The sequence below is a fragment of the Temnothorax americanus genome, unplaced genomic scaffold, assembly GCF_048541705.1.
Source record: "Temnothorax americanus isolate GAGA-0224 unplaced genomic scaffold, ASM4854170v1 Scaffold20, whole genome shotgun sequence".
In the NCBI taxonomy this organism is placed as follows: domain Eukaryota; kingdom Metazoa; phylum Arthropoda; class Insecta; order Hymenoptera; family Formicidae; genus Temnothorax; species Temnothorax americanus.
In genome coordinates, this window is record NW_027509339.1 from 2,071,691 (window position 1) to 2,099,533 (window position 27,843).

The 27,843-nt window shown below is 39.0% G+C and overlaps 2 protein-coding genes across 4 annotated transcripts in view; both read left to right on the top strand.

Annotated features, from left to right (window-relative positions):
• The window catches only part of LOC143897411 (uncharacterized), a 69,082-nt gene that overhangs the window by 5,870 nt on the left and 35,369 nt on the right, over positions 1-27,843 (top strand). Inside the window, exon 1 of one of the 3 annotated variants that reach the window (XM_077406075.1) lies at positions 15,641-17,709. The exons of 1 other annotated variant lie outside the window; for it this stretch is intronic. In XM_077406075.1, the coding sequence (XP_077262201.1) occupies positions 17,648-17,709 (62 nt within the window). In that variant the 5' untranslated portion in view covers positions 15,641-17,647. Of the gene's footprint in view, positions 1-15,640; positions 17,710-27,843 lie in introns of those variants that run through there. One more of the 3 variants, XM_077406074.1, reaches the window with a different exon arrangement.
• LOC143897400 (uncharacterized) lies at positions 4,236-5,528 on the top strand. Its single transcript, XM_077406044.1, has 2 exons — positions 4,236-5,138; positions 5,172-5,528. The coding sequence occupies exon 1, from the start codon at positions 4,754-4,756 to the stop codon at positions 5,066-5,068; it is 315 nt and encodes a 104-aa protein (XP_077262170.1). The 5' UTR covers positions 4,236-4,753; the 3' UTR covers positions 5,069-5,138; positions 5,172-5,528.

Sequence of the window (27,843 nt, forward strand, 5' to 3'; positions counted from 1 at the left end):
CGTGCTTCACCGACGAAATCTCGATATCGTCGATGTATTACATCAATGCCACTGTGTGTGTGAATACGCGTATTTTTTCCGCATAAAACCTCGGGGCATTCGACGCGCGACGGTTTCACGATGCGCGCGAGCGTATATTTCAGTCCCAGTAGAATTCATAAATACGTTAGGATGCATAAACACGCGATGTTTCACGTGTGCAGAAATTGCACGTCAATGCGTTCGGCGGAAACGCTCGTACCTTTCTCCTCCTTTATCATATATATATATTTACTCTCTCACATTTAGCGGAACGGAAAAATCCGCGATTCGCACTGTCATAATGCAATTTGGCGATTAAATGAAATCGAGTATGACGTGGATGACATTAAACTGGCGCGTTTATTTGAACATATCAAATAAACAAGACTCTATATAGAGGATCAAAGTTACGTTCACATTTACACTATAATTCAGTTGATATTTACGTCATTCTTATTAAATTTACGAGTTTTAATATTACCTTAATGTTAGCTTGTTTTAAAATAATATTAAAATTCTTTTTAATTTTCAAATTTAAGTAAGCCAACTTCTTGCGGATTGCATGTTTAATTTTTACGCAATTTTAGTAAAAATGTGTAATGTATTATAGTAAAAGAACCAAGAGCTAAACCCTGGCTGTTTAAAAGCTGTGTACTTGTCTTTTTCAGACGTGATTAAAATTTGTAGCTTGGAGCTGTGCTCTCGCTATAATATTCTAACCACTAAGGCAAGTGGCATTTTTGGTTGAAGATTTAATTTTGCTAGATTTTATTCTCAGTTTTTACTTTGATGGAAGATTTTACCTTAAAAACGTATATGTTAACTTTAGAATGCGGAAAAAATCTACACTTCAAAGAATCTGTGGATGAAAGACAGCCTGTATATTCACGAGGGTAAATGCGTAGTTATTCAAGGAAAAAGAATCGCGCGTCTGGATATTTTATTAGCGAATACTATTTGGATTAGTCCGCTCCAAATACGTCATGTATCGAAAGCGTCGCGTACGTGCAATTTCCTTTGACTGCATGCATTTATCGCGGAGCTTGCATATGTCATTCGCGACGATTCCCGACATTCATCGGGATTTTCCGTGTGTAAAGCTGTCTGACATTTCTAATTAAATCATCACTCTTGTTGAGAGGTTAATGGATAGCGTTTCGAAAAGGAAATTATATATAGGTGCGTCTGTATATTGCATTCCACGGGTACATTTATTATTTTATCGGAAATACGAGTCTTTATACGATTATCTCTCAAAATTCGGCTGATATTTTAGTTACAGATTATTAAATCAACATAGTTGCTGGATTTTTATTGTAATAGAATATTATTAATCTTTAAATTTACTTTAAATAAATATTTGATTACGATTTAACTTGAAATTGAAAAGAATTTAATTTATAAAAATCTTTAAAGTTTTATCTATGTCGGATAAATTGTTATAATTGAACTTCTATAAAATTAGAAGTAGCTTTTTCAAAGTTTTGATATAATTAACAGAAATCTGATTTTCCCCTTAAAGAGTTCAAGAGATTATTATTTATTGATACTTCATAAAGAATTCTTTCAATTATATTATTATATCAAAAGTTTAAAAATAGAATGACGTTTTTACAGATATCACAATTGGCAGTTTACCATAAAATTGCCATAAAAACGGAATATAGGTACATAATTGTTTTATTGTGACTGAACGTGATTAAATGCTCGCTCTCGATCTTGGTGTTGCGTCCTTAAATTTGTTTGCCATTCTAAACACTCGTGTTATCTCGCAAAATATAGTGATATAGAGCACAGCGGTTCGTTAAGGAATCGGTCACTGACTGACAGACCGCGATGGAAGTCAGATCGCGGATAGCTTGCATATTAGCAATTTCCTCCGGCTGCCTTCATCATGAGGCAGACTGTGTGTCTCATTCACAGCTATTTTCCCGGCATCTATATCGGTTCTCCGTGTAGAAAGTCGACTATCACGCAGCTCCGTTCTATCGATCCGCAGCAGCCAGGCCATTCTGCATCTCTCTCTTCTCCTGACGCACACATATACATACACGTTCTTCTCTCTCTTTCTCTCTCTCTCTCTCTCTCTCTCTCTCTCTCTCTCTCTCTCTCTCTGTCCCTCTCTCTCTCTTTCTCACACGCTCTTCATCCATTCGTCGCCTTCCTCTCGCTCATCTCTTCGCTTCCATTCGCATTACACTCATGCTGCATTGTCCTTTCCTCATTCGCAGTCTCTTCGTGTATCTATAGGTGACGAACAAGGAAGCGAGTTCCACAACCTCCGTTTTCCTATTGGAAAGTGATGCGAGCAGCGACGAGATGGATCCTGACGGGTTATAGCGATCTCCGTCTGCTCGTCGCGATAGACGCTTTGATATTATTCGCGGCACCGTCACTCGATCGAGGATTGATTCTCTCGCGAACTCGCACGTGTGATAACACATCCACAGAATTATTTTACGTTGGGAGAGATACGCGTGAGAAATATTTCCGGGACAGGATACTTCCGGCAACTACATTCCGAAACAGTTATAATAATATAGTGAAAGGAAATTGGATTAGAAGCTAGGAGACAGACCTGATTAAAGATGATAAAATTGTATTGATTTTATTTTATTTTATTGCATATGATATATATAAATAATTCAAAATACAGTTTTCTCGCGTGAATCTCGTATCAGGAGCAGGTGCAATGAAGATCCGATTTACTTCTTTATTGCTCGCTGTCATAAAGAAACGAATGAAAAGTACATTAACTCAGCAGCTGCGTCCTTTACCTTGCTTCTCTTTGATCAATTTTCTCGGAAACGTCACAATAGCATTATAGCTCGTAATAGAATTCGCGACTATCGAGAAGCTCCTCTAGTTTGAATATTTTTCTGATTCTTATTCCGATGTTTCTTGGCAGACTGCAAAATGCAATTTTTACAATAAGTTGTATAGGAAATCAAGTCGCATTTTTAACGCAGTTGTCGTCAGAAAGAAGCTCGCTTTTGAATTGAACATGATTTATCAGCTTAAAAGATAATTGATTTTTTTTTATAATAGATATATTGTGCGGGCTGATATTAATATAGAAAGTATAACGTTACATTTAGCAAAATTACTAACATAAATTAATATCTATTACAATAATATGTTCTATCAATTATACGTGTATATTTAACGGTAATCGTTGTTATTAATAACCAAATATAATATTTTGGATTAAAATTAATTAATTCGATTGCTATTATTTACGTTATTTTCTGACATTTATACATTTTTTCCTGCACGTTTTATATATTAAGTTTTATTAAATTGACAATTTTGTAAATAAAACTGTTTTTTTATAGAGAATATAAAAATAAAGAAAGAAACATATTTTATATATATTATTTCGTTTCTATATAACATCATAAAATATAGCCAGCGTCATTATATTGAACATCTGTGTGCATCAGCGTTGAGATTTTAGCGTCGTATATATTCTAAAATTGTCTCATTGAAGAGAGTGTCGCCAAATGACTTCGCACATTCGTTTTTGTCCTCGAAATTGCGCTGGTTTTCTTGCCGAGCAACATTTTCCTAAGATAACTTTCAAAGCAGACTTTTCGGGTAGCTGAAAACAGTGAAAACATAAGGAAACTTTATCTAATAGCGCTTTTTCTGAATATGCTAATTGCTCAATTGCTCTCGTTGTAGAGTACTTGCACCTTTTTCATTTTCCTTCCTGGCAAAGAAATACAAAATCTACAAATTATGAAACGGATAAACGAGATATTCTTTATAAATTTTTTCCCAAAATATATTTATCATATTATATAACGTATAGTATCTATATACAGAAATATGAGATAATATATTTCGCAATAAAGCAATAAAGCCTTAATAAAGGCCTCCTTTGATTCAGGCCTCCTTTGGTTTAACGCGCTCCACCTTTGACCCTATGCTACTTCAAACAACTCGGACGACATTATACGCTTGAGCCGACATTCTCGATATTTTCGTAGCTTCCAGATTCTAGAATGCAGTGTAGGTTGCCCTTTTATTTATAGAAACCGACGGTGTCAACGGCCCAGACCATGCACTCGCTTCCCGAGCTCGCTTCTAAGCTTGTCTCGAGAAAGGGCTGCGATTATTCCCGAAACTAACGACACGAGAAATATATTTCTTGAAGAGAAACTTTTGGTCTTTCTTAGCAAGAATTGTATTGAAAAATTCTTGATCGCGTCAAATCTTGATGTTTGAGCATGAATCGCGAAAATTTGTATCCCACAACTACAATTTCCGTTTCTTCGAAACATGACGGTTTCTTTAGATCAAAATCATAAATCGTGCAGTAATTTTTTCTATGGTGCAAAATAACGCAGGATCTAATTTTATTTCTCTAAATCTGTTCCCCTTTGTACTTCCTTTAGAAAGTCGCGATTTCTTAAAACTTCAAATATGATTGCTTGATATCTAATGACAGTTTTACGTCACGTATAATATGTGTGTGTGTCTACGGATCGTTTGTCCGCGAGCACGCGTTGCAGTCGCGAATTTCGCAATCGCAAGACGGAGCACATTTGACCGATGACGACGCCAAGTTAGGTAACCGAAAGTTGCAATAGCGCGAGAAGTCAATCCGGCTTGCCAGAATACCATCTGGAAGCATCGAGAACGAGTGGTGATCAGTCGTTAGTCAGCCCCGTGTACGCGACGACGCCGACGATCATTTTTTCTCTGAGCGATCGACGCGGGGCCGATCATGGGCGAGGTGTATTCCATCTTGCGCGCGATCGAGAGATGGAGAGACGGTGATGACGCGGATCTAAAGACTGTCAAGCGGAAATGTTCCGTAGCGGGAGGTAAAACAATTGATCGCGAGATCGAACCCGAGCGATCCTGCAAGAGCTTCCTCGCCGACGAGCCGGTTCTTCGCGATCTCCTGTACGGTATACCCACGGAGCACGATCTCTTCGAAGTCGTGTGCACGATCAATCGGCTGGTCTTCTTCTACGTCATCATAAGATGGATCAATCTCGAGCTGCGGGTCTTCTCGTGGGCGGCAGCTCCTATGTAATATGAATTCGTGAAATTATGCGACTTATTTGGGGAAGTGTATAGAGTGTTGCTCGTTGTTCGGTTATTCGGTTATTCGGTTATTTCGGTTATTCGGTCATTAGAAGAGAACGTTTAGATAGCTTCGAATAGCTTTGCTTTCATAGAGAAGAGAATTGTCAGGAAAAATTTAGACTGCCTTTGGTACAATCGATTTGGGAAATTATTAGAAGAATTGCGAGCCAACTTAATTGCGAGTGTTTCCATCGAGCCGAAGAGGAGAGCCGTATATTATAACCGAAATTTATAGGCCCACAGTTATTTACGAAGACTATACTCTGTTCCGTTATCTCGAAAATTAATTTCGTCACGCGATATTACCACGACTTTTGTCAACTTGCTATTCCATTTTTTGGTATTTGTGCATAACTGAAGGTAAAGCTGAGTTATGGTTATTGTTGAGAAATAAATGTGTTGATTTATGTTTGGAGTTTTTAATGCAAATAGCGATGTTTTTTCCTTGATCTTGTTAGTTAGAAAATATTGATTTTTGCGACAGCACGGTCCCTTTTTTATAAAATTATTTTTAGAGACAGTGAAATGTTTTTAAATGAAAGAACGTCTAGTTATTTACATAGGCGAAGCGCAGCAAATTATGCATCTATACTTCTACGGGCTGTGTTATGAATACAGCAAAAAATCTTTTTGAGTAAAATAACTAAAAATCTAATAAATATAATAATAAAAGGAATATGTGCTAAAAAGATACAGTAATAAAGAGGGAGCTTGCCGAGAGAGAAACCGAGACCTTTAAATAACATACGGAGAAAAAGTATGATAGAAATGGAAAGATGTACAGTACGCTTCCCCGTAGGTATATTAAAAAAAGAAAGAAAATAATAAAAATATATAAAACTTGCCGTAAAACTATATTTCTGGGAATAGAGTTACATTATAATAACTGCGTTACCTTTATATTAACTGGGACATGCGTTATGTAAGACTAATACTATAAATAATTTGTTGCAACATGTTTTATATGCGTTGAGTTACGTATACGTGTACGAATTTCTTCGGCGCCAGATATATTTTTATCTTATGGCGAACGAAGCGAAAAGAACACGATGCGATTCTCGAATTAATGACACGATCTTATTTTCGTACGGCTGAGTGACAATTTTCCAGGGACGTTTCTCAGAGCTCGATAAATTCTCGCGTTACTTCGAAACGCGCGCGGATTCTCGGATCGATGCGTCCCATTTCGCAGCTTGTAGCGACAGAAAAAGACACACGAAAGGCATCAGATTCTTCCACTCTCTTTCCAGATACAGATATTTTTAACCGTATAATGAATTTAACATTGATTTGTACATTTCTAAAACGTAGGACACTATAATTATTGGAGAAAATGTCTCCCGCTTGAAATATGATTTTAAACATTTTTCGTAGAACGCGTAATTTATCTGAAAATTTGCGAACGTAAGGATCGCAAAATTATCTCGGCGACTTTCATTGCTCGTAAACAAGTTCCTTCCACGTTTTTTGTATACCTAATCGATATCTGGTCCGAGAACAATGCTATCTTACGAAAACTTGCTCCGTGAATATTTGCGCATCGTTGTGTAATACAACGATATACAACGCCTATCTATAGCGTATAACAACAGGAAATGCGGACAGTATATCGGATTTGTAATGTCATTGCATTTGTAATATCGCCGAAATGACGTGAGAATATTAATGTCCATTTCAATGCAGATTAACTTTAATCTCGGTTTAACTTACTTTTTATCCTTTTCTAGTTTTAAGAATTAGAAAAAGATAAAAAGAGTAAATTAAACCGAGATTAAAGTTAATCTATATTGGTAGCACTAATGAATATAAGTGAAAACGTAATACAAACGTATGAATTATCTTTTCTTTTTTTAAATAAAGATTTATGATACTTTGAGCCGGATGTGTTCCACAGGCCATCTTAATTACAACACTCAATTCAATTCAATGGCGCAACAGTCCGAGTCGGACTTATAGGCCTCCCCCAAAGTCATCGGATTCGGCGTTAAAGCGGGGAGCAATTGATTGGTCCATACACATGTGCATAAGGAAATAGACCAATCAATTTTCTTATGCTTACGCATTATGCGTTGCGCAGAAGTGTGTGCTCCCCGCTTTAACGCCGAATCCGAACGGCATGGTAGAGGGGGTTTCTAGGCAAGGGATACCTCCTGACGGGCTGCCATTCCGTTGAGGAGGAGAGACAAGCGATACAATTTATTTATTTTGGTTCTACCAGGCCTGGATTCGAACCTGAGATCTTTGGTTTAGCAGACTAGTGCGCTGTCTGCTACGCCACGCTTGCTCTCAATTACAAAACTACAATAGTAATAATTTATGAGAGACTGACGCCCGACTCCGTGCAAGATATGGTTGCTCATATATCGTTCGCGGACATATTTCTAATTTTCAAGCCGCTCGCGACGAGATAAGTACGGAATACCGAAATTTACGGCCCGTGAAATTCAGCACAAATGCGAAAGTGCAAATTTGTATACGATGTTATATCATACTGCAACCCGATAGCCACTGAACGTCATTTCCATATTATGTTACACGGTCTAATTACGGTGTTATGGTATCCGTCTGAAATTATGTCGAAATCGTGAGGCACAAACATTTGTGGTCGCGTTGCATATTGAATTTCGCAGAAGCGTTGGAATCAATGTGTCGTTTACCTTCCCTCGTATATATCGTTGTTATACGCGCGCAAAGTTCACAGACCGAACGCACTTTTAATCGAGTTTTAACTTAGCTCGACCACGACAATAGCCATACGCTTCAGATCCTCTCGTGGCGAGATCGTCGTGTGGGATCTACGGGGTGACTCAGCGCCCGGAATGCGAGGGGATCTCCATTCCTAAAACCTTGTAGGCGTCCGCGTGATGGGAAAACGCGTGCGATGCACGCCTCTGGTGCGTGTGCGTTTTACGTTTTACCTTGCTTTTAAACCGACGACGTGTGACGCGTGTTTATAGTCATTTTAACTCGGCGGTGCTTTATTAGGCCGGATAATTCTCTTTTCCTACGCTCGTTTGAAAAATGCAGCGATGTCCTAATCGAGTTCATTCAAATTTCACATGTTACATCGCAAAACATTTACGTTGAGTTTTCCGCTGAACGTTCTTGACATATTTCACGTCTCTTTATTTAATAAAATTTAATCAAAGAGTTGAGAGAGACAATGTTATGAAAAAAAGTAACGTTAGTCCGCTGCATTAACGCTGCTCGTAACTTTTTCTCCTTTTCTAGCTAGAATGTATTTTTGAATTTTCCGTATATATACGCATCAGTCTGTGGTGCTTCGTTTTTTCCCGCAACAACCGTCTGCTAAACGACGTATGTCAACCGTATATGCCGAGCTTGATATCTTATGAAAACAATTCGTACGGGGTGTCTAATTTCAGAGTCCACACCAGCACACATCCCAAAGTCCACATATGTCTCGCTGGGAGGTGGCCTATTTCTAGAATCTGTCACGTCTCGAGTCTGAAATTCGCAATTTAATTTTCAAACTTGATATGTCAATTATAATATTACCGGTGACGCTTGTCAAGATATCTCACGTCCAGAGTTCATGCTGCATTAAGCACGAAATCAATCTCGCGACATCGTATCTGTCATAATGATTATATTGTTGATTTGACAGTAAGCAAGCAATGAAGGTTGTCGATTTTTTTGCAACGATTGATGCACATCGATTAAATTATTATAATTATAAGATTGTTATAAAAATCTCGTAATTGGAAACTTGCATTATTCGAAAAAGATAAAAACTATCTAGATATAAATTAATGTGTCATTTGTTTTACTACTTAAAAAATTGCTTTAAAAATATGCTATTGATAGTTTTGATAATTATATAAACATCATCAATTGTGTGCTTTTCGCTTAATAATGAGATGCTAATCCGATTACCGATGCAAATCATTTATTACATTAATTCCTCTTTTGTCATAAACTGAAATTAATATGATGGCGAGGTTGAGTTAAATATAATCGGGGATAAAGGTACTGCTATCAATAGCAATATCGGCGGCATGCCGTACCTCGCGTGACCGAACAGGTATCTCCGACTTTTGGAGAATTTACAGCCGCCGAGAGTGGCCTGAGTCGAAGGTTCAAGGATACTGCGGGGAAGCCTCCGTGTTGATGCGCCCTGAAAAATCGCGTAACGGTAGAGCGTGCGAAAAAGAAGCAGAATTATTAGGCCGGTGTTGGCGTAATTCTTACTTTGTAGCACGTGCGATATCGCGAGATAAACGGATCGCGAGGAGACACAATTTGCTTCGCGACTCCCGTTCCGCTTCCTTTTCTCGAGCTCCGAATGGCACACGTAACTCTTTCACGGATGTAACGAGAGAAACGGCGTGAACGCGGAATTATCTCTGAACCGGTATTTTTAATCCTCGGTTCGCGATCTCATTTAATAACACGAACGGTCTCGTCCGACTTTGTTCGTTCTTCCGCTTTGTTCGCGACTTTTCTTCTTGTTCCGCTCTTCCTTCTCTTTGCAGCTTCGTTATCTTAATATTTTGATGGATGATTCTTTAACTCTTATTTCCAACTCACATTTCTGATGACACGCGTTAAAAACGATTTTTGTTTAGGTCGGCAGCTACGTCGACTCTGAATCAGTTAGGAATGTCCATGAGTTGGAATGTTTGATTTTCATATAGTAGTAGACACGGATGCGTCTCATGTTATATGAATCCATGTTATACGAATCATAAATTATACATTATATGGATTACGTATGCACATATGGAAACACATATATTATAAAAGATGTAAAAATAAATGAAAAAAATGTAGAATGAATATTAAAGATGTAAACAGTAAAATATATTTTCTATTTTACTTTAAAACAAACATACTAAAATTTTTCTGTCGTGTTATACGAATCCGTATTATATGGAGATCTACATGAGATGGGCAGCGACTATAAAACAAGATATAGCAAGTACATTTGTTGCTACTATTGTTTGCATTTTTCTGTAGATTATATTTATTACTCGAGATATCGTTCTCAAAATAATTCCGTTCACGTCATCGAGGTTATAAAAAGGAAACTTCTAATTTTAGTAAAATGATGTAGATATGTATATTAAATTAACGAACTATATATCACACAATCAAGCGCCAAAATACATCGCGTACCTACTTAGGCCTATTTCGGTCTGGGTACACATTTCTACCTCGTTCTTTCGCATTAATGGAATACGATGGCTATTATCCCCAAGAGAGGCCTACTAATGGGAAACGTTGATTCTTCTCTTCTCGGATCTATCTTATACGTATACACATGTGAACGCGTAAAAGACTTTTATCATTCCAATCGCGAGATGGAGGAATCACGAAGGACCCTTGCAGTCTCCGTGAAGTACATTTTATTGCCGTTAGTCAAATGGTGCGGAGCGCATTACACGTCGCTTTATCGTTCGGTTCTTATGCTAAGTAGGAAAACCGATATCTTTACGTCATGCTGCCGATGTTAACCAAGGCGAAGTGAATAAGAGATGCTCTTAGTCTTTTTGCATTGCATCGATTTTAATTGACGTGTAAGTATAGATATGTGATATAGTGTGAAGTAATATAAATAGATTGTGAAAGAACAGAAAAGTATATTGTAAACGTGTACGAAAAAATTTACATATCTAATACTACGCTATATCGTAAATTTTTTATTCATTGCAATGTTGTCGTGGAATGTGTTTCATTGATCGATTGGGCCTGTTATGAATGGAGAACATAATTTAGTAAGGGTCAAATTCAAGGGTCGAATTTTAAGTGATACACTCACTTTTTTTGCTTACCACTGACGTATATCTTGAACGCTAAATTTACTTTAACTGCACCCGTCCATAGACGTTGCTATTAAGAGAAATTTGAGTAATTAATTAAAACCCCGATATATCTTGTTTAATTCGATTATTTTGGGGTCTATATATACGTTGAATTCGCATTACCATCCAGTAATTCGCATTAACCATCATCTCAGTTTTATGAGCGTTATTATACGAGCTACAAACTGCATGCAGTCCGCATAGAGCTCTCGAATGCCACTCGGTGCGGTTGCATTTCGTATCGTTTTGTGGCCGCGAGCTTCGGCTACGAGCCAGACTTTGGATAGAACCATATTAAGAGCGTAAATGCAAGTGATAACTGAAGCATTAACTTGTTCATTTTGACTTATACAACAGGATAATCCGCACGAAATACGGTTCAGAAATTTGACGCGACATCTTGAAACATCTTATTTTCATCCTATGTATAATATTATTTGATGATACATAAATCCTAATTAATTTTTGAATGTCATTCCTAGATTGTAAAAAAATGTTACTCAAATGTAAGTTTGAATCTGTGAAATTTCTGAGCTCTATATATTCTTGATTCATTATTTCTTATACGTATATACAAGAATTATTGTAGGCAGAATCACTTTCTAGAGTTTTCGACATCACTTAGGAAACACCTTGTATATAAATCAATGGATAAATCAACACCAATAACAGTGGTTACTTTCGGGACAAAAATAACAGACTGTTACTTTCATCCCGACTTATACATTTGCCAGAATTGATCATTTTTATAAAAAAAATAACGTCTAAATATTATTTTCGTGTACTAAACTACTTAAAGGAATAATTATTGATAAATAATAAACAATAAATAAGGGAATAAACTAAGTTTTCCATGAAATATTGGGGAACCTAAAAAAACACAAAGTATTTACTTTGACCTTATTTTTACGGCATAGACGCAATAAACGCACAACCTTTTATCATTGAGTTTCGAACGCTATACTGAGGTAGGAGGAGCATTCAAAAAATGTTACATAGCAACAGGCAAATTCATACATGAATGTTTTTTTTTTTTAGTATAATCGCGTTTATTACGTTCATCCCACATTACTTTTCTCCCTGGCCTCCCCTACCCGAAAAAAGACTAAGCATTATTTTTTAAATAACTGAACTTAATGGAATAATAATATTTTTTGATCTTGCGCAAGTAGAACATCGGATGCCTCACGCTTTTGCTCCAGCGAGCGGATGATAATTATCATAATGCACTCGCACTACTTCCTGCCGCTGCTCGCTCGACGATACATAGTCGCGCAGCCTGCGACTGCAGTGGCAGTTTCGTCCTTGTGCATCTCGGTCATGACGCGGCGCATGAAGCTCGATCGAACAAACACCCACGTTCGAAGAGAACTTTTCGTTCATCGCCATCAGGAATTTTTGCGCAGTCTTTCATACATTGGATGTCTCAGAATCTGTAGATTATTTGAACAACTCGTAATACATATTTTCACAACGTAAAAGTCGGAGCATTAATAATATTCATATATAAGTAGTTAAAAATCTAGATATTTATATAAATAACACAAATTGCTTATCATGCATATTATGCGATTTCGATTAATCGCAAAAGATAGGAATGAGTATAAAACGTTTTTAATTATTAAACTGTAAATTTCTTATTGTTTCGACAAGAAATTGTTAAAATATATATGATATTTTTACTAACGTATCCTAGAAACTAGTTTAGTTGAAGCCGCTCTTCACCCGCTCAGTTAAAATGTGCTCTTTTCCTCGGACTGAAGACGAGGGATCTGCCAAGTAGATGTGACTAGAACGATGAGTGTCGGATTTATTTTGAGTTAACTCACTCAGTCGCGTCTCCCGCTTGTGTTTTTCTCCGATGTATTTCCTTCCGGTAGCTAAGAAAAATGTTACCACAGTCGCGATCTATAATAACTAGCTTGACTCACAATCAGAGATTCCTAGGCAGTTTTGTCACCACCGAAAAATTATTTGTCGATGATATCTTGCGCGTGTACTTCTTTAAGAATCTCCTTAAAAAACTAAACCATTTAGTAACGAATTTGTATTTAGCAAAAATCGAAATTTATTATGGATATGTTTCTTCACAATGCACTGCAATAATTTTTCAATTTGTTGAAATACGCTTTACGTCTATACGTGATAATTGTTATATCGATAACGAGCAATACGTAATGATGCATTTGCTACATAAAATAACTGTATATACTATAACATCGTGTCTTGGGTCGCGTTTACTCGTATCATCAACTTCAAGCTCGTTCTGGCGTAATTAATGGCTTCATCCTACCGTGCAAGTTGGCGAACGCACATTAAGGCGAGGGATAGTAATACTAGGTGTATACGAAACTCGGCACTTGTTATCGCAAATCTACCGCGGAACTTCGGGTCTACTCGAGAAATGGCCATATGCATATATTCAATAAATTACTGACTACCAGTCATTAGCATTGCATTCGTGTTGCAGATACGCGAAGAGATAACCTCCTATTTTTACAAAGAGCTTGAGAAATGAAGCGCAACGAGCTTCGACGGAAACATGAGAGAAAGCAACGATATATTTCGTAAAATAAAACTGACATATTTACGACAAAATATCTAACTTGTTATATCGAACAGAGATTTAACGTATAGAAATCAAGGAACTAAAAAGGAATATGAGTACAACAGGATTTCAGTGAATTCCAGGTCTTTGAGAGGATCTATGGAGTTAACTTCGCCGCGTGGCAATCTCGCCTTCACGCTCCGTTTACTTTCCATATATTTAAAGCGCTAAGCGATTCCTTCGCACATCGGTATCTCGAATTCTAATTCGCGAGTGTAATGATTCGCCGCGCGCAAATGAATTAACAAGCCGTTTTTACTAATCCATTGATTACTTAATTGATCGTAGGAAAGTGCTTTAATTACGATGTGGAGCGGCCTATTATGCATAACAGTTCATGCACCCGCGTGTTATGAGGCAGGCAAGACAGTCGATTACCCTTTACCTCAATTTACCCGTGATTTTTTTTGCCTCGCCTTTTTTTAGCTCCAACGTCTCGGAGAGCTTTTTTTCTATCCCCCGCAACCTCTTATCGATCCGTAAAATCCATCCGTTTGGAAATGTCTCGGTGTATCTTGGGGGAGGGGGGGAATAGGTCAGGCGCTTCGGCAGGTCGTGAGGTTGAAAATAATAGCGTGACGTCGGACACACCCGACGGATTCCACAGCATTGCGTCATAGATTCACGTCTGCCACTGATTTATCTCGCGATCTTGCGCGGTCACGATATCCGTTATCCGCCGAAAATTTTCGGCGAACTTCCATTAGAGTGAGAGAGCGGTGATATTTTAGTGGATATCTCTCAATAGAAATAATATCGATATCTGTGACAGTTACAATTTTTTTAAACGTTACTCAATCTCTCTTCGCTTTTCGCAGTGTTTTTAAAAAGCTTCTATTTCACGAATTCACCGCGATATGAGGATTCCTATTCAGCTTGGAAGGAAACCTTTCGGGAAAATTAGATCGACAAATTTTATGAAATATCAACTTGAATTTATTTTAATTTCAAGTATCTCTTTTTTCGAGAAATAAAAAAATAAATTCCGCGTTATGAAAGCCGCGCAAAACATAAAAAGTTTATATTGTATCTATATTTCATTGCATAGCTTTGTGATTAAATTTTACTGATGTTGAAATGGTCGTCAGAACGCTTTAGATATTAATTCTTCGCGTTGTATCGCGCCGATCAATGCTCATTCATTGTTAATCAAATGAGCTCGGACGCGAAGCGAAGTTGCGTCCAACTCGAATGGAATAATAAATATCGAGAAGTGGCATTGACACGAACGATGTTGTATTTTATACAAACTTTGCATCCTCCGGGCGTTACTTATTTTCATTCAAATACCACGGACGCGGTATATCAGCGTGTCTATATGTATGTATGAAAGCTCGCGCTGCCGACAGTGTGCTATTGTACGAGCACAAACAGGTGTTCTCTTATTCCGGTGACGTCGTTGTCGCATCCGTAAACCCAACATGTTTGCATCATCATGTCCGAGCGGGCGGGAAGAGAGTTTTGATCACGTATTAATGTCCGCGCTCGTAAACCGCCTTGTATGCATTGATATCGTGGATATATCCTGATATGTCCTTAATATATGTGAATCGCTCGTTACACAATATTATTGCACAATTAAACCGCGACGTGTTACCCGCTTATTATAAACTTCAACTTTCACGTGTTGTATCTGTCTTTAAAGTACGTGCATCGTGCTCCGTATCTTGTTTTTAGCACGGATAATGGACCATTATATATTGTTAAGCTACATTGCGGAATATGAGATTCTGCGCGCAGCCGTTATCCGCAGATTATTTTAGGACGAGCGGGGTTAAAATCGACTGTCTCTCGAAATACCGGCGACGTGACGTCGTGCCCCGTTCGGTTCGCGAATCGCCTACCCACGTATAGTTTTATCTTGCCGACACGTGTTCCTCGTGCCGCAGGTTGAGAATACGGGAATACGGGTATATATGACGGCGAGGGTTGAAGGTACGGCGAACCGATATATACGGTTCGCGGCATTGGCGACATCAGAGCGGTGCTGCGATCCGGGGGTGGCGATGGCGATAACAGTGTGGCGGTGGTGACGGCGGTGGCGGCGGTGGCGGGACGAAGGCGGCGAAGCCCCGCGGCGGCGGCGGCGGCGGCGGCGTCAGAGCCACGTCGCCCGGCTTCATCCTCTTTCGCCGGAGTCAGTCGGCTGGTCGGCTGCCAGGCGCGACACGAGCTAGTGGTACCCGGTGTACATACATACCCAGTATCCATCCAGACCTTCTTCGCTGCACTTCGGCTGCGGTCGGTCGATCCCGCTCCCGCTCCCGCCCGTTCTCCTTCTCTCCCTTTTCCTCCTCTCGTATACGCTCGTGCGATCGTTACTCCGAGAGCGTTCGCGAGCGAGGACCCGCGGCGGCAGGTGAAAAGCCCGACGCTGCTCGTTACGTTCCGCTGTTTTCGACGCGCGACACACAACGCACCACGTTCGACGCTCCCGCCGCGACGCCTGTCATCGGCCAGCACATTGCCAGTCGACGGACACGAGGAGATAGAGCGGTACAACCGCGAGGCTTAACATTGGCGAGAGGATACGCGTTGACGTTCGAGCGACGTGGATAGACGAACCGTGCCACGATATCCCGACGGGAACGGATATCTCACGCGGGAGTGTCGAAACGAGACACTGCGCTCATCGACATCGCGAGAGATCCAAACGATAATCGCGTTCCAAATAGCGCGTTGCGTATTGACATCGAAGAGCCTGGGATAAACCGCGGAAACGTGCTCCGACTGTGTGCTCCGATTGGTGCTCCGCTAACGAAATCCTGCCCGAGGTGAATCAGTGCGGATGTTTTGTGACTGGGAAGTCTAAAGAACGGCTATAATCCGAAACAAAATTTACTATTATAACTGAGGAGCTTGGATTAAATAGAGGATGCTCAACGCTGTATTCTAGTAGCGACGAGAATCAAGATAAAACGGGTCAAACAATCGAGCAAGCCCGTAACCGCGAGCTACAGTAGGATAGCTTGATTGAAGAGATATCGGGATAAGTAGCTGGATCAAGACGTTTAATCTTCGAAACGAATCGAAACGGATAACGGGCAATCTGATAGATAATATCCATTCCGAGACAAGACAAATTGGCGCAGCGGATTAGTTGCGCGGATAGCTGAGCTCAAGTGACGATCACAAGCTGAATAGGATAACGCGCTTAAGCAGCTTGGGATATACCCCTCGCGTAGCTGGGGGATCGGTCGGCAACTAGCTTAATTTTGGAGCGGGTCGAGAGACGCGCTCGAACGGGGGAACGCACATTCAGCGCGAGATGAAAAATAAATGAGCGCCGGGGGATCAAGCGGCTGAAATTTTCAATAACGTATCGCTGTACCGCGTGCCCTCATATAAACATACCCATATTCAACACGAAACGAGACAAGTCGCAGTGTGGCGGTGGACGCCGATCAGCCGCGGTCGTTGCACCTCGTCTGCTCGCTCCGGTAAATCTACGAACGCCTCTTCGCGATATACCGTTACCACCACGACACACCGGCCTCCGCCTCTCGTGTTATACGTACGCGTGAAGAGAGGCCCGCTTCACGCCGACCAGCGCGAACCGGATACCCAATTCCGCTCTCCGAGGCGAACGAGGACGCGCTCTTCGAGCCGAGCGTGTGTTTACCTTTGGTAGAAAAGATCGGTGAATCGGAATTTATAGAGGAGGATTTTAAACGCCTCCAGCTAACCGTCAAAGATATTACGAATGTTCGCGTGCGCGAAGCGGCATTAAATTATCCTAAAAGGCAAGCCCGACAAATCCCGAACCCGTCGCGTCGTAGAGAAGATAGGCGATAAGCCGAGCGAATATATTGGTGACAGCAGGAAGAAGCGGGCGATTTCAATTCCCCTTCAGAGCAGACCATCCGGAGTCGAACCCTAACGGAGTGAAAAAGTGCCGATTATCGCGTGGGAGGAGGGCAGTCGAGCGATACACGGGAAAATTCCTGCGGCCGTTATGCGCACGCTGACCGAAGCGATGAAGCATCGCGCGATCAGCTGACTAGTCGAGCTGTTCGGCGGCCGCACCGCTGATAAGGATAATACTCGGGACGAGCATTCCCATCAGCGACGCCCGCCGCCCACTTGCTCTGTCATGACATTTGGCACGCCGTTCCACACCGAGAAATCGCAGTTGGCCAACGAGAATTCCGCTCGGTATGTATATGCCTCGCATTCACGACGGCGCGGCGTCCCCGTGCCGTTTGATCCTGATTCCTGAAGCGAATCTCGATCCGATAGCTTCGAATCAAAATCGAAATCTGGCTTTTGATCGATCGCGCCGGAAAATTATAATGCGTAACGATAAAAATTATACTTATGTACATGAATATATACCGAGAGAAATAAAAAGGGTATAATATTAACATTTTCGATCATAGTGAATAGAAGATTTAACAAAAGAACGGCAATAGAAGAGAATGAAAGTTAATGATTTACGAGATGTACATAAATTTATGTACGTCTTTATTATCAATTTATTATCATCTTTCATTCTTTTCTATTCTTCAGTATCATATCTCATTATTTTATCGTAGTTCTGATCTTTTGAACTACGACCTTTTACGCGATATCGCGTTATATATTAAACAACTATATGAATAAAAAATTGTAGGCAAATGTAGAAAGTATGTAAATATATGATTTTTGATAGAGTTGTTAAAATTTTTGTAGAAATTTCATCTCACGATAAAAATTGCATACAGTATTGTTACAACAAGCAATGTCTCACAAAGAACGACAAATGCACGACGATTGTTGATGTTTAGGCAACTTATAGGCTTTCTCGCTTCTATATCGTGCACAAGAAAACGTTTATATTTGCTTTTAGCCAGTATGAGGTTCACTCGTTGAAAGGAACTGCCAAGTCATTTCCTTCTGATTTTACACGAAGCTCTATTTTAGGATAAACAACACATGTGAAATTCCCGTGATTATTGCAATTAATTTGAACAATTTTAATAGGTAATATAATTTGTTTAGCTGTATAGCAATTTATCGTGAATAATATAATTTATCGCAAATTTATGCAACGCAAACAATTAGCGTGAATAATTAACGATGGTCAACAGTGTTGTTCCTTTATTAAATGCTTTTATTTATTAGTCGAAAACGCTGATACTCTTTTTATTTCTCCCCAGTATATTCCGTAGATGTAATTTTTATCGTCACTTTATATAATTTTTCAAGCGCGGATCTGAAGCAAAAGCGATTGCAAAAATGCGCTTTGTCGCGAATACGTCCTTCGCGGAACGTGACTAGTGTCTCGATCATACTTTCTGCGTGAACGACGCACGTGGTCGTGTGCGTTCACGTGCGAGTTCACGCGAGAAGGAATAGATCAGCGTGCGATGCACGTATATGTTACGAGCGGTGAGTAAGGAAAGAAGCGAACGCACGAGGAAGAATGCGAATGAGAAAACACACTCAATTCCCCGTCGACATTATTAAACGCTCTTTGTTGGCGCGCCTCGATAAAACGCGGCTGCGCCGCTCTGCTTTTTCGCGTGGTTACGTAAAACTTACCGGTGGTCTTCGGGGGAACGATAAGTTTATTCACAAAGAAAGGATTAACCGGACCACCGTATAAATTTCCCGGTTCCCCTCGGCCATATTTCCGTTAACACTTAAGCGATTTATTACTCGCGCGAAAACTGCACTCCGTTGGAAGATATTTAACCCATTGTTTCTATATGAGCACAATGAATATTTTTATGGAGATTGTGAAATATGTTTGTGGATATGGTGAAATATATGTTTATTCACGTTTGCGTTACAACTTGCATGCAGAACTTTAATATTAGGTGTCAAAAGTAATATAGAGATTAAAATTGACATGAGTAAATTTAAGAAATTCTAACAATGCGCTAACTTGCTCATTGCAATGTTAGATATCAATTGAAACAATATATCCGCTACAGAAATAGCTAGCAAATATTTTTTAGGTGGGAATTACTGCGAGCGTCTTCCCAATTTTTCTGCGATATGATTTCGTTTACGAGATTCGCGAAATCAAATAATCCTCGCTGATAGATTCGCGCAGTAATGCCATCGAATTGAGGCTGATCAGCGAACTAGAAAAATCCGGGCAATACCGCGGTAGTGGAAAAGAGGCAAGGTCGCGCAGTGGGATTGATTGTTGCGATCTTATTATCTACGACACAGCCGTACAATCCAAATCAGGGATACGATGAACCGTGTTTTGTATATATATATTTGAAGCGTAATATTGAAATATTCAGATATACCCAGCGTACGAATCTTTTTTATTTATTGTTAGTCACAGAAGAAATACTGATACGAAAATACATTCGAATCATAAAAGCTGACGCAATTTACGAACGCATTACATAGCATTCGTTATCCATAGTATATATCAAATTTTAGAGACGTACTCTCAATGACATAAGGTAAACATGAGATATTTATGAGCAAATCCCTATACATCAGGTGAAATGTGAGATTGGTAAAAGAAATTCTAATGAATATATTGTCTCTTCGAATGCTTTGAAGCCGTATTTGAAATTCGTTATCGATAATATGTAACAAAGAATCGCTTGGGAACAGCAAAATCTGTCAGTCATTAGTCCAACCGACAGATATTTGTTCATGCGAAAGAAATGAAACGATAATTATAACTGACATGGATAAAATGTAGTGAACTATATTTAATTCTTTTATAACTTTGTATTGCGCATGTGTGGAGCTTTTCAAGATCGGATTATAGAAATTTCTTCCACTTATTCGAATATAATATATAAATGTATCATAGAAAATCGGCTGTTTTTTACATGCATTTATTTATTTAATTTAGTTGGTTGTCGTGTGTAAGGTAACGAAACGTATGTGGCAAAAAAAGTATTATAAAGCATAATCAAGCCGGCGGTCAAATATCATGTTGATGCGTATGAAGCATGATCAATAAAAGTGACTCAGGTTCTATATTTCACGCGAACATATGAGTTTAATAAATAAAGATGCATGGATACACACAGGGAAAATAACATAATACGAAATAACAAAGGATCAATATGCACGGATGTGTGCGTTACGAATTAGCGCAAAAGCGGTCGGTATTGTTGCGCTGCGTTATTACGTTTGCCGTTGCTGCGAAGTTTCCCATGGCATTGTGGCAGGACGCGCACATACCGCACCCGTATAGAATTAAAGGGTCAAACTGCCAGCCAGCGCCGTGCGTGTTCAGGAAAGCAATAATGACGTGCGTGCACGCCGCACGACCAGCACACGCACAATAGGCACATGTTTTCGTTCTGCGAAAAGCGCCAATTCGACTTATTTTATCTACTCGCGCGTTGCATCGCGCATTGTTCGCGCTCGTCGCGACGGCGGAGAGGGATAGTGACCACGTCACAGGATGCACGCGACGAGGCTGGTAGCGGCGACGACGGAGCCGCTGCTGGAGGTTGCAGTCAAGGTTGTAGAAAGGCACTGCCGGTTGTGCGTCTCGCGAGCTATACCGCGAGCGGTCGTCGAACCCGAGCGCGCGTTCGTCGCTGTTTGCGCAAGGTCGTTTTACTTAGGTTCGTCTTGGTCGTCGACCAAGTCGACGCGCGACTAAACACGCCTACGGCTAGAGCGATGAATCGAATAGGTGACCAGAAGCGCTTGGGATATAAATCATACGTAAGAGAGGAATCTCGCGTAATCCTTCGACAGCCAATCTTCTTTGAGTGATTTTGTTGACTTTTCTTTACGTTTTCTTACGTATATCCACGCATGCCGTATAAGGCATCGTTTAATTAGGAGGTTAATCACTCGATCTGAAGCGTGATCGTTGATTAATCGATGACATACTGGTCGCAGTAATTAAGTAATCTTCTTTGACGCTTCCGTTAACGAAAAATGGACTTTAAATTGGTTAAAGAGCATGTTATTAAGGGTCGCTGCGGTAGATGCGGGATAGGCTTTATAAGTGCTACATGAAAGAAGATGATTTCTATGGAATTAAAGTAGCGTTAATTTAAGTTTAATTTTCTGTCGGTGTGCGAGCGAGCAGTCTAGAAAGGGAGAGATGTAGCGTGTATAAACGTTATTGCGAGAGTCCGATAAGTTTGCTCGTTACTGCCTTTAAATCTCGGTTGTTAGGGTTTATGAGGTTATCTAATGAGTTTTTCAGAGGATGAGCGAGGCAAAACATTCTCGCAGGCGGCGCGTCGGAATTAGCGATCAGTTTGCTCGTCGCAAACGAAGAGTCTTCGAAGACGGTTAATGCGTTACTTGATTGGTGAGCCGTCATTAATTGTTTCTTCTTGCTCCACATTCGACTTTCCCAGCCGAGCGCCTTAAGTCCGTGTCACACTACGTATCGCGGATGCGGATCGTAATCTAGAATCTAGCCAATCGTAGACGAGCAGCTCATCTGTGATTGGCTGAATTCCGATCCGCGATCCGTAATTCCATCCGATCCGCGTCCGCGATACGTAGCGTGACACGGGCTTTACAGCCCCGCTCTCTTCGATTGAACTCTTTCTTAAGGTCGTTCCTTTCGCGTCTACTAAAACTACGTCTTCAATCAAGACTCTAGGTCTTGACGTCATTAAAAAGAACGACTTTTGAGCTTAATTATAGTTTATAAAATGTAGAGTATATAATAAGACTTGCTCAATTAAGAAGATTGGTGAATAAGAAGGACCGAGATAAATAAAAGAGCAGAGGCATAAGGCATTCCGATGTAAAATACAAAAAGCATATATGGGGCAAAATAACATAGGAAGAAACAAATAGAGAATTATATGAGGAGAATTGGATAATTATAGGAAAGAAATGGTTAGGAAAGAATACTATTTATTAGGAATCGTAATTATCATAATTATGTGTCATTTATGTACAATAAAATAAACATTTTTTTAATTATTTTGAAAGGGTAATATTTGCGATTGCACCGAGAAAAATAAAAAGGATAGATAATTTTTGGTTGTTTTTAATCAAGCGATAAATCATTGTGTAGTTTTTATGACGAATTTGCATTTAATTATCGCTACTTGATTATTTTTCCGCCAATTTGCGCGGGAAAGCACAATGGGCGCAGCCGGAACAAACTTCCTTTCACGAGATCATTACATATAGGTGCTTTCAATGCACGGCGTGCGATTCTTTATGGTATTCTATCGTCGATCTCGCTCGTCAGGAAAATCTAGTTTGCCAAAGGCGTGAATTTCTTTTCTCAGTATTTCGTGTGCTATCTTTCCAAATAGCGACCGGTTCGGGAAGTGCACGTTAATAAGATCGAACACAAGAAAGGAGCTTCTCGCGATGTTAAATTTCCGCGCGTTGACGCAATAACGATTTCTCTCTACACTTCCGTTGTTTTATCTCGATCGATCCGGCGGTAGAGTTGTTGCCGAGAGCGCATAATTTCGTTGCCAAGTTTACCTTTACGTAAGCCCCTCTTATGCATGGCGATACGGTTTGTATTATCTTACATTGCAGTTATATAGCGTTTGCAGCGTAGCGTATACTTCATAATATTTTTTATTACTTTTATTATTCTATTATCTTGAAGCTCGACTAATGATTGCAATAATAATGTTCCGTTGTCGCTCATGAATAACGCATGCATTGATCAATTCCGTTAGATTTTCTCGTCATTGACTGTAGTAATAATTCTATTATCGCGCGTTAACTGTACGCGCACGGACCAGTTACTTTGGGTCTACTATTGCGCTACTAAACTGACGGAACCTACGGTAGTGTGCTTATGAAAAATAAGTAAGTAGAGATTTCAGCGTTCGTTAAGAGTGTACGAGCGTAACTCCCTCATCATACACTTGCCTTTCCGCTCGTTTTATCAGCTCGTTCATCTCCGGCAAGATAATGAACTTGGCGCGTCTAATATATCTTCCATCGCGATAGAATCATATGGTTGATGCGTGGAAGATGAACGGACTTCCTGGCAGAATCTCGAGCAGACGCGGTGAGTCACATTTTGTGTCCTGGCGGCAAATTATCCCGCGGTAAATTATTCTGCCGTTTCGCGGTCTGTCGTCGTTTTAACCGCCGTTCGTTATGTCAGGTGGAGGAGGCTTCGCTTATGCCATTAGCGACGCGGATCGACCGACGCGAACCGGACTCTCGGCAGGTAGACTCGATTAACTCGTCGCGTCGCTCGGGCAGAGATCAATCGCGGCCTCGAACTTGACACGCCGCGTGATTCGCCTCGCGAGTAACGAGTGTCTCTGATTTCTTGATTACTATATTGTTTCTCACGAGGGGAAAAAAATCCATTTAGATTTCTTGAGGAACAAGACAATACCGCATGTTTCCCACGTCTTTTTTCTTATAAATTTTTCAATCAGTTTCTTTACATCGACTTCATCCTTAACACTTGATCACTTGCAATTCATACTGAAAATTTACAGTGTTTTCTATGAATTTTCAGTACTAAGATTTATTCTTATTTTTTTTATATAATTGCATATCTTTATTATATGAAGTTTATTTATAAATATCACGTTAAGTAATCAATTTTTAATTACTGAATCTAACATTGCAAGTTAATTAAAAATGTAATTTTTATGAACAATGATATTCGCATATATTTCACTGAGAATGATTCTGTTCAAGCTTTATTATATAAAGCCTGTTAATTAGGAAGAGAGCAATATTGGAACAACTTGTATAATCTAGAGGAAGTTAGCATCCCGAATTTATTATACATGATGTAATCTCCAACTTGTAATTAGGTGATGTAACTTAACCGGATGTATTTTATTATTAGATTAATTAAATTATGCGTCGTGCGTTGCTTTATGTAATATTTTTGCACCGATATCGTTACATTATCTCTCAGTATATAAAATACGCTTAGTAAGAACTAGTCGAAATGAATATTTATCTTTTGTTTTCTGAGTTTGTTTTGAATTCAGGAAGTGACGACGTCGCCGAAATATATGAGTGTGATTTATGGCAATTGCATAAGAGATGTATCTGTGATAAGTTAAGGCAAGCATGCAAATTTGTGCATATGTCGTTGCCGTCTTTTGTAAATAATGCCGAGTTTTGTTCACGCGAAAATATGTATGAGAGATTTATCATCATTAAAATGCACCGTATTGTACATCTTACGTAAGGCTTATAACGTTCATGCTATGTTTCATCTTTCTAATACTGAAAGTAGTTACCGAGGTAGTTACTTCGTTAACAACTGACCATATCATGATGACGCGCAGTATATAAAAATTATTATAAGAAAAATAAAAAAGAATAAGTATTACCATTCTAATTGAGGAAATATACGATTATATTTTCCAAGTTTAAATGCGATATACCAATACAAAATTTTCTAAATAGATTTTAGGAAATCGCGTCTTTTTTTAAATGAATTAAAGCCATGCTATCGTAAACACATTGAAGTAAGGTCAGTAATTGTTTTAAGATTAATATTGTGTTATTATTAATGATCTCGATAAAATTAAGATAGTCCTTGTCACACACACATAAACACGCAGGACTATTAAAAAATAGTAACCGTTCCAATGTTTCCACATTCGTAAAATAGGCACTTAATTTATAACCTTTCGAACATCGATTTTATAATTTTGAACGTGGCATTAAGCTACGTAGTATACGCGTGGTGGGCACCTATTTATAATCAGTTGAATGAGAATAAGTGGCACTCATTCTTGTTGCTTCAATTGTTATCCCCACCTCCGTTGCTATTCCCCTCCGATCTCGATGACCTGAAACATCCGGGTAAATGGGGCAGAGGGCGAGGCGAGTCAAGATTCGCCCGGCTATACGGGTTATTTCGTCGACATCTTCGGAATAAGGTCATGTTGATCGTTATACATGTCCTCTGTGCCATCCGCTAAATCATTGTAGTGATCGTGTACGCGTGCAAGACATAGCGCCAAATACCTAAAATATTAGGTAATTTGAGCGATCAGAGTCGCAGTAAATACGTCTATCGGTTATTTCTATTCAGACGACTCACGTGTGTGCCAAATTTTCTTAGCTTGAATACAATTAGGAATTATGACTAAGTAACAATTACATGGCTAATATAAATCTAAAAATAACGTGACTAAATGTCTAGCATGTTTTCTAATATCGTACGTGAACTAGAAAATTATTAAGCTTGGCAAACGAAATGTATAACTTTTAAGTTATTTATAATAAATGTTAGAAATTATTTTCAAACATTTATTGCTTTAACGATTCAATTAGAGTTAATTAAAGCTTAATTAATATCTTGTTGAAATAATGTTTTACGAAAGTTATACGTAAAAACTTAATAAATATGAATAAAATAAAATATTTTATTATAATATACTACTCAAGATATGTCTTGAGTAGTCTTGTAATAGCAAGAAATAGATATGTCTTACACAATTTAGAATCTGAAAAAATATTTTAGTGTTTCTATTCTTCGGCTATTATGCGATAAAATGCATGTATTATCCATGCAATATATGTATTATTTATTATTATCGGGAACGAGAGACGCAAAAACCTTTGACTGTCGGGAGATAAAACTTGAATTTTATACATTAGATAGCGCGGCGCTAATCATTTTCTCATGTAATTCTTGTAAACTTTGACCGACGGAAGTACGAGTGTTATTAGCATAAGCTGCGACGTTGCTGGAAAGTGAATCGAAACGCACCGAACGATAGACGCTATCGCTTTTCGGCATGGAAAATTATTTTCTTAATACAAACTTTTAAGAACACTTTTGATTTTATTTTATATACGTTCCATTATTAATAATTAGATTTTTTAATGACAATTTTATTTGGTTCTATCAAAAATGCCGTATATCACAAGTGAAATTGACTCGTTCGAGTTTTTGCTGTCGCGACAAATGACAACGCAAAACAATACCATGTAAATAAGCCATTTATACGGTGTTTTTTTACGCTATTTATTGCATGTTTATAAATTTAGGAATACATCGTGCTGCAGGCAGTGTCTTCTATCGTATGATATCTGTACATATAATTTACGCTGTTTGCATATTCTCATACGAAATAAAAATGATAAAAATTTGCCATTTTATCAGCTGTTATCGCATTGAAGTTACTGCAAAAAAAAATTCAGCAAAATCGTCGGGCATGCCAGTGCCAGTAATTTTTTAGCGGTTGAAGCGTCCGTTGTGCGAACGTCGATACAATTTGTTTGGAGTTGTATACAATTTATTCAGAATTGATGTCGATACGTAGAGATTATTGAGACTGTTTTGTCGTGCTGTTTTTGGCTGTTTTTTAAGAAAGAGAATTAATTGTGAGTGACTGAGTTTATCGTTTGATGGTTAATTCACAACAAAAAGCTATACAATTTTCTTCGTAACTCGAAATGATTCGGATTAATTGACGTTAATTCGAGACTAATGGAATTAATGCCAATTAATCTACCATTTTACGAAGCTGTAGAAACTAGAGAGCAGAGAAAAAGGACTATTTCAAGAATAAGTGTTTGTGCAAAGATGAATTATGACCTCCATTTGAAAATCACTTGTAATGAAAAAAATCTCAATTAGAAGAACAGAAAGAAATAAACATCATTTTTCGAGAAAACTTGATAGAACTCTCGCTTGTTAATTGAAAATATGTTTCAAAAGGATGCACATAAATGCGCGTAAATAGAAAGTGCACGTGCAAAGAATAGTTATTTGTGCAACAAGTGCTGTAAGATGCAAGTGACCGCACTCGCCTTCGGTTCGTGCGTCAACTCCGCACCCGGGAATTTTCATCTTTACGCACAACTTGCATACCCTATTTTATGTTGCAAGTGCGTGGAAAGTGGTCTATCACGCACGCGTAGCGTGCGCAATGGGCCACTTTCCATGCACGTGTTACATAAATACATTTATACGAATGGAAAATTATGTCATACGCTTAACGCATTGCATCACCGTTGCTCACGTTGTCGAAGCAGTTTTTATTATTAAAGTTTTGTGTACGTTATCCGCGCTATTCACTGCAAATAGCGCAGTTTGGCGTCTATTATAACTACAGGAGATTATCTATCAGCCACAGTAACGAGCTATCGCCGATGTACATTATTCCGCATTGTTTATCGTTGAAAGTTATTCATCGAAAATATTATAGGACCATAGGATATTACGCGTTTTTATGTATGTATGTATGTATGTATGTATGTTCCCAACGAATACATCTGTTGCATATTAAAGACAATGCTGTACCGCGGCTGGCCACGTAAATGCCACACGTGTGTTGTTACAATATTCCAAACTAAGTCCTTTTGTCGTTCATCTCACGTCCCTTTAATTAATCTCTCGCAGACTCGGTTAGTTGTGTATTTTCTCTGCAA

Bases quoted from the DNA above. Each gene is read 5' to 3' on its own strand.
- LOC143897400 (XM_077406044.1), top strand. From the start codon at position 4,754: ATGGGCGAGGTGTATTCCATCTTGCGCGCGATCGAGAGATGGAGAGAC.